General features: G+C 50.7%; 1 protein-coding gene across 2 annotated transcripts in view; it reads left to right on the top strand.

The window, feature by feature from the left end:
- LOC147102271 (Na(+)/citrate cotransporter-like) overlaps positions 1 to 14,494 on the top strand; it is a 65,997-nt gene extending 51,503 nt beyond the window's left edge. For both annotated transcript variants that reach the window (XM_085964659.1, XM_085964658.1), the window contains 2 exons: positions 2,804 to 2,941; positions 5,663 to 14,494. In XM_085964659.1, the coding sequence (XP_085820785.1) occupies positions 2,804 to 2,941; positions 5,663 to 5,809 (285 nt within the window). In that variant the 3' untranslated portion in view covers positions 5,810 to 14,494. The remainder of the gene's footprint in view (positions 1 to 2,803; positions 2,942 to 5,662) is intronic.
- Positions 14,495 to 18,320: the final 3,826 nt, after the last annotated feature.

Genomic DNA, 18,320 nt, shown 5'->3' with positions numbered 1-18,320 from the left:
AGATCCTCCAGCGACTTATTGGTTGTGTGACAATGCCTCGTTGGTTTATCAGCTTGGGCTTGAGTCAGAGGAGCCATGTCATTAAAGAGATGCTAAAATAAACCATCAACCAATTCCCAGAGAACTGGGAATCTGGAACTAGTGTCTATACTGTGGAAACCATGTAGATGTCATTAGTAGGCAGTCAGGACTTCAAGATCCTTTATGTACCGATTTTGCCTGCACTTTAATTTGCCCCTGAGCTCGTACCACAGCGACAGAACGTGTCTCACATTTCAACTGTCTGATGTTGATTTCAGTTAAAGCTCCATTCGCAGTTCCCCAACAGTCCGTGCCCGCACGCAGCAAGACCTGGACCTGGACATGAACCAGGCTTGGGCTGATAAGTGGCAAGTAACATTCGCAACACACAAGTTGCCAGGCAATGACCTGCTCCAATAATAGAGAGCCTAACTACCTCCCCTTGACATTCAATGGAATTACCATCACCATCACTGAGTTGCCTCCACCATCAATATCCTGGGGGTCACCATGGACCAGAAATTTAACTGGACCAGCCACATAAATACTGTAGCTACAAGAGCAGGTCAGAGGCTGGGTATTCTGCAGTGAGTGTCTCACCTCCTGACTCCCCAAAGCCTTTCCACCATCTACAGGGCACAAGTAAGGAGTGTGATGGAATACTCTCCATTTGCCTGGATGAGTGCAGCTCCAACTACACTCAAGAAGCTCGACAAAGCAGCCCGCTTGATTGGTACTTCACCCACTAGCCTAAACATCCACTCCCTCCACCATCGGCGTACCATGGCTGCAGTGTGTACCATCTACAAGATGCACTGCAGCAACTTGCCAAGGCTGCGTCAACCACACCTTCCAAATCCGCGACCTCTTCCACCTAGAAGGACAAGGGCAGCAGGCGCATGGGAACACCACCACCTCCAAGTTCCCCTCCAAGTCACAAACCATCCTGACTTAGAAGTATATCGCCAATTCTTCATCGTCGCTGGGTCAAAATCCTGGAACTGCCTCCCTAACAGCACTGTGGGAGTACCTTCACCACACGGACTGCAGCGGTTCAAGAAGGCAGCTCACCACCACCTTCTCAAGGGCAATTAGGGATGGGCAATAAATGCTGGCCTTGTCAGTGATGCTCACATCCCGAGAATGACTTTCTTAAAAAGGAATCCTCAATTTAAATCTATGAACAAAATCTTGAATACCATCCTTTGGATGAAGCTGAGGTCCAGTCTACCTGTTGTGTTAAAGATCCCATGGCTCCCTTTAAAGGGAGTCGAAGCTCGTAACCTGGCCGCAATTCCTTTCTCAACCAAAAGCAGTAAAAGTCAAATGAGCTGGAGCCTTCACCTCCTTGCCATTTGTGGAATCTTGTGCATAACATGGCAGCTGTGGTTACCTACATAAGACTTCAGAGCAGCTCATTGTGTCTGAAGCCCTTTGATAAGGTGCTGCATAAATACAAGGTTCAAAATTATTGCTTAAAAAAAGTCTTAGGGGGAGAAATTGGGTGGAGCCGCAAACGAGGCGCCAAGCTCGCCTGGGCGCCGGATTTAGCGCAGCGTTTGGAGCAGTAGCGACTGCCGGAAATTCAGCTTGAGCGCCCCAAGAGGGACACGGGGCGAGGCTCGAGGCGCTCCGCGTCCCTCTTAGGGCGCTGAAACTGAATATCACAGTGCAACGTGCCGCAGCGCCACACGCTGCGGCACGGCGCGCTGCGGTACTGCAGGCCTTCCTCCCATTCTTAAGGGGGAGGGGCCTGCACCAGCGCGATCAGAGATCGCGAGTGCTGGTAAAAGAGCCCGGCACCGAGGAGAAGTGCCGGGCTCTCGGAAAACAGCCGGCAATGCCGCGGGGGGCGATCAGGAGGCCGGGGACGGAGGTGCTGGCAGGCGGCCACCGGAAAAAACGGCCGGCCCGCACCTCCACCTTAATTTGCGGCACTCCCGCCACAGGAAGGCCCCGTGAACCGGGCGCCATTTGCGAACGGCGCTACAGAGGCGGTCGCTGCCAAATATCGGGATCGGGATCGGGACGCTGCGCACACCGATGACGTCATCGGAGGCGGTGCAGCGCAACAGGTTAACGCCGCCATTAGCGCCCCAGCTCAATATCGCGGGAGGCGCGGCCAGTGGCGCTAAAGCCACTGAGTGCCCTCTTTAGGCGCTAACTGGTGGCGCAGCCCACCGAATTTCTAGGCCTTAGATTTTTACAGCGCCTTTCACGACCTCAGGATGTATCAAAGCGCTTTACAGCCAATGAAGTACTTTTTGAAGTGTAGTCACTGATTTAATGTGGGAAACGCGGCAGCCAACTTGCACACAGCAAGATCCCACAAACAGCGATGTGATAATGACCGGATAATCTGATTGTTAGTGACGTTGGTTGAGGGATAAATATTGGCCCCAGGACACCGGGGAGAACGCCCCTGCTCCTCTTAGAAATAGTGGCCGTGGGATCTTTTAGAGAGAAGGCAGGCAAAGCCTCGCTTTAATGTCTCGTTGTTAAACCGAGGCCTCCTGCATTAAGAATATATGGACACTGAACCTTACTCTTGCTCTGTTGGGTTGAATATTTTGGGCTGGGCCTCATCCAACTAATTGAACATTGCATGAGTGAGCCATTAACCTACAGGATTCAATAATTACACCAATGTAACTTGGGTTAAATTGCGTCACTTTATGCAACATTCCGCCGGCCGCGAATCCCAGTCAACCAACGCGGGCTCCCAGACGTCACTCCTTGTTGCTAACTCTGCACTCTCTCTCTCTCTCTCTCTCCAATCCAGGCTACCGTTATCCAGATGAACCCTCTGTATGTAATGATTCCGACCACTTTAAGCACTTCTTTTGCCTTCATGCTGCCTGTGGCCACGCCGCCCAACGCCATTGTGTTCTCCTACAGGAACCTCAGGGTCTCAGACATGGTAAGTCTGTGGAGGAGACGGTCGTAGAAGGTTTGCTGTTCAGCAAGATGGCCGCTGGGAACAGTTACACTTTAAAGCTGCTACCTTAGATGGTACAGTTTGTTACAAACTCCTCAATGTTTACGTGACCTGAGATAATGTTTGAACAGGGGCTGCCCCACTGGCTCACTGGGCTGCCCAGTGTGGTACTGAGCCATCGGACCGTAGGCGTTTACAGCGCAGAAGAAGGCCATTCGGCCCATCATCTCTGTGCCGGCTCTTTACTAAAGCAATTCAACAATCAATCCTACTGTCTGCTTTCTCCCCAGTCACGGATTTTCCGCTGCTTCAAATATTGATCCATTTTTCTCTTAGAAGTTGCGATGGTCTCTGCCTCATGGACGCCTGCTCCAACAACCCTCTGTGTAAAGAAATTCACCCCAACACCTCCCCTCACTCTCTTGGTGGCAATGTTAAATTGATGACCCCTTGTTACTGACCCCCCAACAACAGCAAATAGTCTTTCTCTACTCACCCGATCAAAATCCTCTATTAAATCTCCTCGTAGCCTTCTCTGCTCCAATATAAATAGTTTCAAGATCTCGCTTCCTATTAAGCGAAGCTGACTGACATCTGGGTTCCAATCCATATGACGGCAAGCAAAGGGTCTTCCCACTCCCCAGGACAGTAGAGAGAGTGCCCCAATTAGTTCAGAAACCCCGGCCATGGTTCCCACTCCTGATCACTATCCATGGTCGATTAGCACACCAGCGCTCACTGACGAGGGTCACCCATTAAAGAGTGCCCACTCCGCTGAGGCAGTGGAACCGCATCCCAGCGAGGATCAGCGCCTTTGGGAGTGGGTGGAGAGAAGTGTCACCTAAGAGCATGAGCCCGGGTTTTTGGTCAGCGGCTCCTCCTGAAAGGTTGCCCAGTGCGGCTTTGATTTGCTCAACTTGTCCAAAAGTGTGAGAAAATCACCATCAGGGCACATGGGCAGGAGGGTCGGTACAGAGAAACTTCCCTCTGGTGGGGGGAGTCCAGCACAAGGGGGCAGAATCTCAAAATTAGAGCCAGGACGTTCAGGGGTGATGTCAGGAAGCACTTCTTCTCAGGAATCTGGAACTTCCTCACCCAAAAGGCTCGGGATGCTGGGGGTCAACTGAAATTTTCAAAGCTGAGATCAATAGACTTTCGTTGGGTAAGGGTATCGTGGATATAGAGCAAAGGCAGGTAAATGGAGCTGAGGTACAGATCAGCCGATAATCCAGGACAAAATTAATTGGCACTTGGAAAGTATGGGCTACTTAATGAGAGCCAGCACGCATTTGTTAAAGGCAAATCGTGTTTGACTAATTTGATTGAGTCTTTGATGAAGTAATGGAGAGAGTTGATGAGGGTAGTGTGGCTGATGTTGTGTATATGGACTTTCAAAAGGCATTTGACAAAGTGCCACATCATAGACATGTTAGCAAAATTAAAGCCCGTGGGATTAAAGGGACAGTGGCAGCATGAATACAAAATTAGCTAAGGGACAGAAAGCAAAGAGTAGAGGTTAACGGTTGTTTTTCAGACTGGAGGGGAGTGTACAGTGGTGTTCCCCATGGGTCGGTATTAGGACCACTGCTCTTTATGATATATATTAATCACCTAGACTTGGATATAGAGGGCATCATTTTAAAGTTTGCAGATGATACAAAACTCAGAAATGTAGTAAACGATGAGGAGGACAGTAACAGACTTCAGGAGGACACAGACGGACTGGTAAAATGACCAGACATGTGGCAGATTAAAATTAACGCAGAGAAGTATGAAGTGATACATTTTGGTAGAAAGAACGAGAAGAGGCAATATAAACTAACGGGTACAATCCTAAAGGGGGTGCAGGAACAGAGAGACCTGGGGTGTATTTACACAAATCTTTGAAGGTGGCAGGACAAGTTGAGAAGGTTGTTAAAAAAGCCTCGGGGATCCTGGACTTTATTAATAGAGGAATAGAGTGCAACAGCAAGGAAGTTATTCTAAACCTTTATAAAACACTGGTTTGGCCTCAGCTGGAGTATTGTGTCCAATTCTGGGCACCGCACTTTAGGAAGGATGTCAAGGCCTTGGAGAGGGTGCGGAGGAGATTTACCAGAATGGTTCCAGGGATGAGGGACTTCAGTTACATGGATAGACTGGAGAAGCTGGGGTTGCTCTCCTTAAAGCAGAGAAGGTTAAGGGGAGATTTAATAGAGGTGTTCAAAATCATGAGGGGTTTTGACAGAGTAAATAAGGAAAAACTGTTTCCACGGGCAAAAGGGTCGGTAACCAGAGGACACAGATTTAAGGTGATTGGCAAACGAACCAGAGGCGACATGGGGAGAATTTTTTTAACGCAACGAGTTGTTGTGATCTGGAACGTACTTCCTGAAAGGGCGGTGGAAGCAGATTCAATAATAACTTTCAAAAGGGAATTGGGTAAATACTTGAAGGGAAAAATTTGCAGGGCTCTGGGGAAAGAGCGGGGGAGTGGGACTAATTGGAGAGCTCTTTCAAAGAGCCGGCACAGGCACGATGGGCTGAACGGCCTCCTCTTGTTCCTATGTACATGTAATGTTTCCTTCCAGTGTGCACCAGGGCTTGAACCGGTGCCAGTTACCTCACTGCCTCACAACATCAGGAATGCACCCGCTGGTCACCCAGCTTTGAGAGGGTGGATTTTAATCCGATGTGACCTAACCCATGTTTGCCATTCTACAGGCCAAGGCTGGATCCATGCTCAATCTGATCGGAGTGGCCTGTGTTACACTCGCCATCAACACCTGGGGCCAGGCAATGTTCCAGCTGAACACCTTCCCTGACTGGGCCAACACCACATTCGGGGCGGCTGGTGATTATAACCTGTGATCTGGTCAGTGAACGATGCAATGCTCGATGGATTCCAGGAGATGTGATTGGACCGAGTACAGCTAGTCAGGAAACTTATCAATTTAGTGTCCCAGAAATATGAATGGGCTGAGTAAAAGATGAAATTGTTCACAATAGCTGTACCCTGTAGTTGGGTCGGATTCATTTGGATTATTTATCCCTGTTCCTCGGACTCCAGATTCAAATCAAAAAAGCAAAGTTACTGTTAATCTATGTCGATTGATTAACCAAAGTTTGTGCCTCTGTTAATGAAATCCTGTCGCTGTGTCACACTATCGCAGAAATTACAGCACAGGAGGAGGCCATTCGGCCCATCGTGCCGGTGCTGGCTGCACTATTCTAATCCCATCTTCCTGCTCTTTTTCCGTATCCTTTAATGTTTTCCTTCTTCAAGTCTCTATCTAATTTCTTCTTAAATGCCGTAATTGATTGGGCTTCAGTTGCCCCTTGTGGGAATCGATTCTGCATCTTAATAACCCTTCCTCTGAATCGCCCCCTCCCCTCCACATGTTTATCGATTCTCTTTTAACTACCTTTCCCTGGAGTGCGGGCAATCCTGCAGGCGGGAGGCGGGCTGTGGCAGGGCAGTGGAGGGGCTCTCAAGCACCCTTTGGGGAGAGAGGAGATACCTCGGGCATGGTTCGTCCTCCCGATCGCTGTCCGGTTACACACGCTGCAAAAGGACCTCGAGCGGACTGCAGCTAGGGATGGGATTCCCATAGTCGAGTCGCGCACCAGTGCTCACTGTCCAGCTGCATTCATTGCCACGTGTTAGAGCCAGGCCGGTCAGGAGTGAAATCAAGAAGCAATTCTTCACGCAAAGGGTTAGTGGGAATCTGGATCTCTCTCCCCAATAGGCTGTGGATGCTGGGGCTCAATTGGAGCTTTCAAGACCGAGATCGATAGAATTTTGTTGGGTCAGGGGATCGAGGGATACGGAGCTAAGGCAGGTAACTGGAATTGAGGTGCAGATCAGCCACGATCTGATTGAATGGTGTAACAGGCTCGAGGGGCTGAATGGCCTCCTGCTGTTCCTATTTGCAGAATGGTGATGCTACCCAGGAACCTCACTGGGCAGGGAGTTAGACCCGCCCTAGACCACTTTCCATACTTTGTATTGTTTACATGAAAATTGATTCCGCTATGAGGAATATAGGGACACATATCAGGAGCCGCTGATGTGACAGTGTAGAGGGAGCTTTACTCTGTATCTAACCCGTGCTGTACCTGCCCTGGGAGTGTTTGATGGGACAGTGTAGAGGGAGCTTTACTCTGTATCTAACCCGTGCTGTACCTGCCCTGGGAGTGTTTGATAGGACAGTGTAGAGGGAGCTTTACTCTGTATCTAACCCGTGCTGTACCTGCCCTGGGAGTGTTTGATAGGACAGTGTAGAGGGAGCTTTACTCTGTATCTAACCCGTGCTGTACCTGCCCTGGGAGTGTTTGACGGGACAGTGTAGAGGGAGCTTTACTCTGTATCTAACCCGTGCTGTACCTGCCCTGGGAGTGTTTGATGGGACAGTGTAGAGGGAGCTTTACTCTGTATCTAACCCGTGCTGCACCTGTCCTGGGAGTGTTTGATGGGACAGTGTAGAGGGAGCTTTATTCTGTATCTAACCCCATGTTGTACCTGCCCTGGGAGTGTTTGATGGGACAGTGTAGAGGGAGCTTTACTCTGTATCTAACCCGTGCTGTAACCGCCCTGGGAGTGTTTGATGGGACAGTGTAGAGGGAGCTTCACTCTGTATCTAACCCGTGCTGTACCTGCCCCGGGAGTGTTTGATGGGGTAGTGTAGAGGGAGCTTTGCTCTGTATCTAACCCGAGCTGTGCCTGCCCCGGGAGTGTTTGATGGGGCAGTGTAGAGGGAGCTTTGCTCTGTATCTAACCCATGCTGTACCTGCCCTGGGAGTGTTTGATGGGAAAGTGTAGAGGGAGCTTTACTCTGTATCTAACCCGTGCTGTACCTGCCCTGGGAGTATTTGATGGGACAGTGTAGAGGGAGCTTTACTCTGTATCTAACCCGTGCTGTACCTGCCCTGGGAGTGTTTGATGGGACAGTGTAGAGGGAGCTTTACTCTGTATCTAACCCGTGCTGCACCTGTCCTGGGAGTGTTTGATGGGACAGTGTAGAGGGAGCTATCCTCTGTAACCCGTGCTGTACCTGCCCTGGGAGTGTTTGATGGGACAGTGTAGCGGGAGCTTTGCTCTGTATCTAACCCGTGGTGTACCTGTCCTGGGAGTGTTTGATGGGACAGTGTAGAGGGAGCTTTACTCTGTATCGAACCCGTGCTGTACCTGCCCTGGGAGTGTTTGATGGGCAGTGTAGAAGGAGCTTTACTCTGTATCTAACCCATGCTGTACCTACCCCGGGAGTGTTTGATGGGACAGTGTAGAGGGAGCTTTACTCTGTATCTAACCCGTGCTGTACCTGCCCTGGGAGTGTTTGATGGGACAGAGTCGAGGGAGCTTTACTCTGTATCTAACCCATGCTGTACCTACCCCGGGAGTGTTTGATGGGACAGTGTAGAGGAAGCTTTACTCTGTATCTAACCCATGCTGTACCTGCCCTGGGAGTGTTTGATGGGACGGTGTAGAGGGAGCTTTGCTCTGTATCTAACTCTATGGGTCCCACTTTTCTGGGCTTGTTTAACTCTTGAGATTCTGCATCCCTCCAGATTGGGGAAAAGCTCGCAGTCCGAGCCCATTCTAACTCGCACCAAGTCTCGTTCACCCATCAGCCCCGTGCTCGCTGACCTCCATTGTCTCCCAGTCTGGCAACTGGCAACACCTCGATTTATAAATTCCCGTCCTTATATTCAAATCCATCCATGGCCACAACCCCCCCTCCCCCACCGCCCGAGGTATCTGCGCTGCTCCAGTTTTGGCCTCTTGCGCATCCCTGATTTTAATCGCTCCACTATTGGTGGCCGTGCCTTCAGCTGTCTGGGCCCTGAGCTCTGGAATTCCCTCCCTAAACCTCTCTGCCTCCTTCTCCTCCTTTAAGACGTTCCTTAAAACCTCCCTCTTTGACCAAGCTTTTGGTCACCTGCCCTAATTTATCCTTATCTGGCTCGGTGTCAAATTCTGTCTAATAATCGCTCCTGTGAAGCACCTTGGGACGTTTTACTACATTAAAGGCGCTGTATAAAGGCAAGTTGTTGTTGTAGCCCAGGCAGAAGCTTCAAGAAGCAGCTCAAGTAGTGACTGAAGTTTAACGAGGGGATTTAGTCGGGATTGAGCTTCATTGAATATCCCGCTCTGTTACACCACGTCTGTGGCACCTTGTGTACCAGTCGCTGAAGGTAAGCATGCAGGTGCAGCAGGCGGTTAAGAAGGCAAATGGTATGTTGGCCTTCGTAGCGAGAGGGTTTGAGTACAGGAACAAGGATGTCTTGCTGCAGTTGTACAGGGCCTTGGTGAGACCACACCTTGAGTATTGTGTGCAGTTTTGGTCGCCTTATCTGAGGAAGGACGTTCTTGCCATGGAGGGAGTTCAGCGAAGATTCACCAGGCTGATACCTGGGATGGCAGGAATGACGTATGAGGAGAGATTGGGTCGGTTGGGCTTGTACTCGCTGGAGTTTAGAAGAATGAGAGGGGATCTCATTGAAGCTTATAAAATTCTGACAGGACTGGACAGACTAGATGCAGGAAGGATGTTCCCGATGGTCGGGGAGTCCAGAACCAGGGGTCACAGTCTAAGGATAAGGGGTAGGCCATTTAGGACAGAAATGAGGAGGAATTTCTTCACCCAGAGAGTGGTGAACCTGTGGAATTCTCTACCACAGAAGGCAGTAGAGGCCAATTCATTAAATATATTCAAGAAGGAGTTGGATATATTTCTCAAGGCTAAAGGGATCAAGGGGTATGGGGAGAAAGCAGGGACCGGGTACTGAATTTGGATGATCAACCATGATCGCATTGAATGGCGGAGCAGGCTCGAGGGGCCGAATGGCCTACTCCTGCTCCTATCTTCTATGTTTCTATGTTTCAGATTGTAACCGAGTCTAAAATTGACCCCTCAGTGTTTAAGCAGCTCAACTTAACTTACAATAAAAAACAAATGTTCTTCAAATACAGCAAGAGTAAAATGCGTCTGAGGGTCGACGTTACCTATTTGCTTGTGCGCGATCGGTGCATCCCCTCGACATGTGTCCGCTTCCGTTTCCGCTGTTGTAGATTTAAATACTATTCAATAAACCTGGCTTTGAAAAAATGGCTGATTTTATTCATGAATTGTGGTTGGAAAGTTGTTTGTTTCCCTTCTCTGTTGAAGAATCCTCGGATTATTCCGTAGTTGCACAGTAAGAGTTTCAGGCAGGAGTGGACCTTCGGCCCATCGAGCCCACCTATCCACAGTATCCCCCCTGGTGTCGAGTCGCCAACTCTGGACCGATTCCTGGAGCTTTCACCACACGACCCCTCTCCTCTGACCATCCTGCCTGGTCAAAACAGCCCATCTTTCCCATCTCCCAATATTTTTATAACTAATAAATGAACGTGTTCAAAGAAAATGAAAAGAAATACACATTTTGTTTAACGCCCCGATGATTTTTCACCCCAGTTGCCCGCAGCCGTGTCCTGGAGATTAACCTTCCATTCCTGGAGACTCCAGGGCAATCCCGGAGGGTTGGCGACCCCTACCTTGGTGCATCTTGAATTACCCTCAATCCCAAGTGTTGACAAGACCCTGTCTAGTTCCTTCTTGAAACCCTTTAGGTTTCTTGCTCCATCACCAGTACCAGTAATCTGTTACACATCCCTGAGCTGTAGTTGTGTTGTTGTATCAAGCACTCACCCGCCCTGTCCTCCCCTAGAGTTGCTGGTTATTGATAGAAAACTGATTAATAGTCGCTCTATTCATTTTTATGATCAACATTCCTCACTTAATCAAAAAACAGGTCGTTCATCTCATTGCTGTTTGCGGGGTCTCGCTGTACTCAAAATGGCTGCCACACTTCACTGCGTAGCAACAGTTACTGGAGTTCAAAGTAATTCATTGTATGTGAAGGAGTTTGAGATGTGATGAGGCGCTTATATAGACGGTGACTGAGTGAGGAGGAGAGAGTGAGGGATGCTGCACCTACTGTTGCTCAGAGTTCGCTAGATGTTCGAAAGATCGAACAAATAGGTTCGCAATTTTTCTTTTAGGGTTCAAATGTAAGTTTGGTCTGAACAAACACACAGGCAACAGATTTCGTGTACAAAGATTTATCTTTAATAAATGCTTAACCAACACCATTCATTATTTAAAGTACAATTCCAAAATATAAGACTCACAACTTATATTGATATTACCCTGATTTGGTCCGAGGTGATCAATCGCTGTCCAAACCTCTACGTAGGATTTCTGTCCCCAGGTCCCTGCTGTCGAGTGTTGCTCCTAGGTCGTCGCTGCCAGATTCTCGCTCCCAGGTTCTCGCTCTGGGGTTTTTCCTCCTGGTTTATACTATCCTATATAATCTGTCCCATCTCTTTGGTTACACATTTGTTACTGTCCCTGCATCCTGATGATTAGTTTGCCCTATTCCACATCCTGTCTCATCTCCTTGATTAGTTTACGTCTTAATTCATCCATTTTCTCTAATTGACCCATTGTTTGCTAACTGGCATCTGTAGTGACCTCACTCGTGTCTGACGAGGTTTCCTATGAGCCCTCTGTTTAGAACATTCCTGAACCTCTGCATTATTTATCCATTATCCCTTACACATGGTGACTCCTCCATTTTATTTCAGTTTTCTTAGCTTCCATTTCCACACCTACCATCAGCATTGACCCCTCACAGATCAGGTACAGCACGGGCTAGGCACTTGGAGCCCAGTGACCAGGAGATCAGAGCTCTGAACACGGTGCCATTCAGCGGGGTACTGGTATCCGATGGGAGTGAAGTGGTGACCCCCCCACCCGCCCCCTTCCCCATCACATCTAGCCGGTTCTCCTGGTAAGGGGTTGAGAATCGGTCTAAGGACCTGTTCACATTGACAAGAAAAGGGTCATGAAAACAACCCAGAGCATGAACGGCTGGATGTCAAGAAGGCGAGTTATCCGTGTGCAGCTTGGCTCCAAAGAGAAGACCCATGGGCTGAAATAGCAGGAGCCCGGCTGTGTCCCTGGGAGTAGGGCAGGAATTCCACTTACTAATGTGCCCTGGCGATGACCCCATCCCAGATCATGGGGGCAGGTCATTCCCAAAGTTGGGGGGCTGCTGACCCCTGGCTTTAGCAGCAGAGGTGCCCCCTCCTGCTTGGACTGGGGGACCACCCCCCCCCGCCCCCAGAATTGAGGGAAGGCTGAATATAGAAGGGCAGTGAATTGTTAGGCTAAATGGTAACAGCATTTTCCATTTACCTTTCCCTCTGGAAATCTTGGGGGGTGCCATAAGGCCCAGTGTAGGACCTCCAACTGGGAGTCTTTCTCCCTCTCTCACCGCCACCCTACCAGCCCTGCTTTCTAAGTGTTGTCTCTCGCTCAGTGGAATGAATCCCACTTTATTAAGGAAATAATGAATGATGTAACTTCCTCCGGCACTCAGCATTCTCCATTTCATTCATCAACAAGCAAATCGCATCCAAAGGTCATGACTTATAGGAACAGGAGGAGGCCATTCAGCCCCTCGAGCCTGTTCCGTCATTCAATGAGATCATGGCTGATCTGCGACCTAACTCCATCTACCCGCCTTTGGCCCATATCCCTCAATACCTTTGGTTAACAGAAAGCTATCAATCTCAGATTTACAATTAACAATTGACCCAGCATCAACTGCCGTTTGCGGAAGAGAGTTCCAAACTTCTACCGCCCTTTGTGTGGAGAAGTGTTTCCTAATTTCACTCCTGAAAGGTCTGGCTCTAATTTTTAGATTCTGTCCCCTAATCCTAGAATCCCCAACCAGCGGAAATAGTTTCTCTCTCTCTACCCTATCTGTTCACCTTAATATCCTGAAAACTTTGATTAAATCACCCCTTAACCCTCTACATTCCAGGGAATACAACCCTAGTTTGTGTAATCTCTCCTCGTATTTTAACCCCTGGAGTCCGGGTATCATTCTGGTAAACCTACTCTGCACTCCCTCCAAGGCCAGTATATCCTGCCGAAGGTGTGGTGCCCAGAAGCAATATTTTCCTCCCTTCATCTTTCATTCCAAAGATCTTCTAAACAACAACCTCTTTCTGTTGAACATTTACTAGCAGTGAGGTGAGATATTTTTCACCCAGAAAGTAACAGAGCACGACTGAAAGATCTTGCGGGAACTATTTGGACTTCATGACATTCTTGAATCAAAAAACCCAGGAGGTTAAACATCTCCCACTGGCGCCACAGTGAAGAAAACAAGAGTCTGTCGTCACTCAACTCAGCTAAAGATTAATCCTCGTCTACAAGGCAACAGTGACTACTACTCAAAAGTAATACATTGTGAAGTGCTTTGTGGCGTCTTTTAGAGGCTACTGCTGTATGAACGTAAGTTTGTTCTGTCTGGGCTAAGGTTGCCAATTGTGATTGGATGTACTCCGAGAGGTTTTGTCACATGACCTCCAATCGCCCCGCCTCCCCCACACACCCGCCATTGGTCGCCCGACACGTCCATCCTCACGTCGCCCCCGCTTTCCCACGGCCAATCAGAAAGCGAACACACTCTTCAGTACCCAATTGGATGATTCTTGACTCTCGGTCAAACAGCCTTTCTTCCCCCATCTCCGATATTGTTATAATCAATAAACAAAAGTGTTCAAAGAAAAGAAAAACATACCATTTGTTTAATCCCCCTGTGATTTTTCTCCCGGGCATTGCTCGGAGCCGTGTCCTGAAGATTAATCATTAATTCCTGGAGACTCCAGGGCAATCCAGGAGGGTTGGCGACCCTAGTCTGGCCCAAGACAGTCTCAGTAATAGGAGTTGAGTAACTTGGGATTGGAATCTTTGTCAACAACAGCAACTTGCATTTCTATAGTGCCTTTAACGTTGCAAAAATGTCCCATGGTTTACCTCAAGGGAGGGGATTGGCCAGCATGGCAACCAATCAGTGCAATCTGAAGTTTTGCTCACAAACAGCAGTGACTGCACTTCAGAGTAACTCATCGAGCTTTGGAGTGGTTGGGAGAGATGGGAGCAGGTGCTGTGAATACAAGCCTGGCCTTTTAATCTATTTCATGTTCTGTGCTTTTTCAGTCTTGACAAAGGGTTTTGACCTGAAACGTTGACTCTATTTCTCTCTCCACGGATGTTGCCTGGCCTGCTGAGTTTTTCCAGCATTTTCTGTTGTGAATACAAGCCTGGCTGTCAATCAGTGACCTGGAAAAGGACTTGGCAGTTACTGTGGATCAATCAGTGTGTGAGAATCAGCAGAGAATCGGGCTGCTTGACCAAAGGCCCCGGCCCTGAATTTCCATAGGAGGTTATCCCCATCTCGTGCCGGACAGTCGGTGGGTGGACTCCCAGAGTAACGGTGTGATGCGCTATCAATTACTCATAAAAGACTGAGAGTTAGAAGAGTAACTAAAGGCTTTTATTAACAACAGAATGGAGGTCTGCCTTGCGTGGTCGACCGGTCCATGATACTAAGGGCTGGGGAGCAGTCACCTTTATACTAGGACCTGTGGGAGGAGTCAGCCGAGGCATGTCCAGGCATGTACACAGTGGAATACAAACAGGACAAACAGGAATACAAACAGTGGTTTACCACATTCACCCCTTGTTTAAAATTGAGTCCGGCGGGGTGAAGTGTATTAAAAGTTAGTGTATTGGAGTCTCTCCGGAGGTCTTGTCTGCCGCTGTGATCTGCGTGGCGACGGCAGGGGTAGTGAAGTTTCCGGCGTCGAGTCCAGCGTAGGCTGTGGCACAGGCGTGTCGTCCTCGTAGATGTCGAGCGGGTCGCGGGGCCCAGGCCTGCCGTCTGCTGGGGCTGGATATCGGATCGTGGGGGGGGGGTGGTAGTGGGTAGTGGGTTACTGCGGCCCCCGAGGGTGCAAGGTCTCTTATGGAGACTGTGTCCTCCCGCCCGTCCGGGTATGTGATGTAAGCATACTGGGGGTTGGCGTGGAGGAGGTCGACCCTCTCGACCAGGGGGTCCGTTTTATGGGTCCTCACGTGTCTTCTCAATAGGACCGGCCCTGGGGACGTCAGCCATGGCGGTAGCGATGTCCCCGATGTGGACCTCCTTGGGAAGACAAACATTTTCTCATGAGGGGTGGCGTTAGTGGCAGTGCAGAGCAGTGACCGAATAGAGTGGAGCGCATCGGGGAGCACATCCTGCCAGCGGGAGGTTGGAAGGCCCCTAGACTTTAAGGCTAGCAGGACGGCCTTCCAAACTGTCGCATTTTCTCTTTCCACCTGTCCGTTCCCCCGGGGGTTGTAACTGGTGGTCCTGCTTGTGGCAATACCCCTAGTTAGCAGGTACTGACGGAGTTCGTCACTCATAAACGATGAGCCCCGGTCGCTATGGATATAGCTGGGGAAGCCGAACAGGGTGAAGAGGTTGTTCAGACATTTAATGACCGTGGCACTGGTCATGTCCGGGCAGGGGAAGGCGAACGGGAAACGGGAGTACTCATCAATAATATTGAGGAAGTACACATTGCGGTCGGAGGAGGGGAGAGGCCCTTTAAAATCGACGCTCAGGCGCTCGAAGGGGCGAGTGGCTTTTATCAGGTGGGCCCTGTCTGGTCTATAAAAGTGCGGTTTGCACTCAGCGCAGACTTGGCAGTTCCTGGTCATGGTCCTGACCTCCTCAATAGAGTAAGGCAGGTTGCGGGCCTTGATGAAGTGGAAGCACCTGGTGACCCCCGGGTGGCAGAGGTCATTGTGGAGGGCCCGCAGTCTATCGATCTGCGCGCTGGCGCAGGTGCCACGCGATAGCGCATCCGGGGGTTCATTTAGCTTCCCGGGCCGGTACAAGATCTCGTAGTTGTAGGTGGAAAGTTCGATTCTCCACCTCAAGATCTTGTCATTTTTGATTTTGCCCCTCTGCTTGTTGTTAAACATAAAAGCAACTGAACGCTGGTCAGTGAGCAGGGTAAATCGTTTTCCGGCCAGGTAGTGCCTCCAATGACGCACAGCCTCCACAATCGCCTGGGCCTCCTTCTCAACAGCGGAGTGTCTGGTCTCCGGGCCTTGGAGGGTTCGTGAAAAGAAGGCCACGGGTCTCCCCGCCTGATTGAGGGTAGCGGCCAGGGCAAAGTCAGACGCGTCGCTTTCCACCTGGAAGGGGATGGATTCGTCCACTGCGTGCATGGTGGCTTTGGCAATGTCCTCCTTGATACGGTGGAAGGCTAAGCGGGCCTCTGCCGTCAAGGGAAAAGAGGTGGACTTGATCAGCGGACGGGCCTTGTCCGCATAGTAGGGGACCCACTGGGCGTAATAGGAGAAAAACCCTAGGCACCTCTTCAGGGCCTTGAGGCAGTGGGGCAGTGGAAGTTCCATAAGGGGACGCATCCGGTCGGGGTCGGGGCCGATGACTCCGTGTTCCACAACACAGCCAAGGATGGCGAGGCGGTTTGTGCGGAATATGCACTTCTCCTTGTTATATGTCAGGTTTAGGAGTTGGGCGGTGCGGAGGAATTTTTCGAGGTTTGCGTCATGGTCCTGCAAGTCACGGCCGCAGATGGTCACATTGTCCAGATATGGGAAAGTGGCCTGCAACGCATTTTGATCTACCATCCGGTCCATCTCCCTTTGGAAGACGGAGACCCCGTTGGTGACGCCAAAGGGAACCCTAAGGAAGTGATAGAGGCGGCCGTTTGCCTCAAAGGCAGTGTACTGGCGGTCCTCAGGGCGGATGGGGAGCTGGTGGTACGCTGATTTCAGGTCAATGGTCGAGAAGACGCGGTACTGCGCGATCTGGTTGACCATATCAGCTATACGGGTGTGGTAAACCACTGTCATACCTGTCTGTGTCTGTATGTGTATTCCACTAGGTACAGGTCTGGACATGCCTCGGCTGACTCCTCCCACTATTCCAGGTATATAAGTGACTACCTCCCAGTCCCTTAGTATTCTGGACGGGTCGACCACTCGAGACAAGACCTTCATTCTTTAGTTAATAAAAGCCTGATTGTTACTCGCTCAACCTCAGTCTTTTGAGTAATTGATGGCGCATCAACGGGGGAGTGGGTAGGCGTCCAGCAGGGTGTAGCAATTTATTGTCTGGCTGTAGTCGATGACCAGGCGCTGCTTCTCGCCGGTCTTAACGACCACAACCTGGGCTCGCCAGGGGCTGGTGCTGCCCTCAATAATCCCTTCTTTCAGGAGCCGCTCCACTTCGGTTTTAATGAAAACCCTGTCCCCGGCACTGTATCGCCTGCTCTTTGTGGCGATGGGCTTACAGTCGGGGGTGAGGTTAGCAAACAGTTGGGGGGGGGGTGACTCTGAGTGTGGAGAGGTTGCACCTGGTGCGCGGCGGGCAGTTTGGAAGCTGCTGGCTGCGGACTGTGAGTGGGGGTAGGGGTCCACCGTACGCCATCGTAACACTTTTAAGGTGGCACTGAAAATCTAACCCCAGCAGGACGGCAGCGCAGAGGTCAGGCAGGACCAGAAGTTTAAAATGATCGTACACGGTCCCGTCTACTACGAGTGTCACCACGCAGTAGCCGCCGATGTCCGCCGACTGGGACTCGGAGGCCATAGAAATCCGCTGTTGCGCAGGCAGGACTGGGAGAGAGCAACGCCGCACCGTGTCGGGGTGGATGAAGCTCTCCGTGCTCCCAGAGTCAAAAAGGCAGATTGTATCGTGACCATTTACCTTAATGTCCATTGTGGAACTGGCCAGTTGGTGCGGTCTCGCTTGGTCCAGTGTAACGGATGCCAGCGTAGGGGTCGGTGTGTCGCTGCGGGTATCAGATGAGGCGGTGTCGGGGGCCTGCTGCGTCCCGGCTGTCGTCCAAGATGGCGGCGTCCATGATCCCCATGTGGCTGGAGGCGTCCAAAATGGCTGCTGTACCGGTGATTCGCACATGGCCGGGGAGGTCCAAGATGGCGGCCCGCATGGCCCACACGCGGCGCTGCTGGGGTTCGGGGTGGCTTTGGCCCTGCAGACGCTAGCGTAGTGTCCCTTCTTCCCGCAGCCCGAGCAGATCGCGTTTTTCGCCGGGCAGCGCGCTCTGGGGTGTTTTGCCTGGCCACAGAAGTAGCATTTCTGGCCTTGGGGCACTGCTGTCTGGCCTTGGGACACTGCTGCGGTAGTTGGGCCGTTGTTGGGGTGTGGCTGGGGTGGCACGGCGCTATGAGGCGGTCCTACCGTGTCCCAGGCTGTCATTCCCCGCGGCGTCCACGGTGCAGAGGAGTAGGCATCCATGCCCTGGTAGGCTGCATCCAACGATAGTGCGAGTTCAGAGGCCTTGTTGAGGTCGAGGTTACTCTGCTCCAACAGTCGCTGTCGGGTGTAATTGGATCTGTGGCCCGCTACAAAAGCGTCCCGGATAAGTTCCTCTGTGTACACGGCGGCCTTTACATCCTTACAACCACAGGCCCGGCCAAGCACAGACAGTGCCTGAAGGTAT

Source organism: Somniosus microcephalus, chromosome 22 (assembly GCF_052327205.1).
Source record: "Somniosus microcephalus isolate GS21.2 chromosome 22, FLI_Smic_1.0, whole genome shotgun sequence".
Classification (NCBI taxonomy): Eukaryota; Metazoa; Chordata; class Chondrichthyes; order Squaliformes; family Somniosidae; genus Somniosus; species Somniosus microcephalus.
This window is presented reverse-complemented; position numbering and strand designations above follow the sequence as displayed.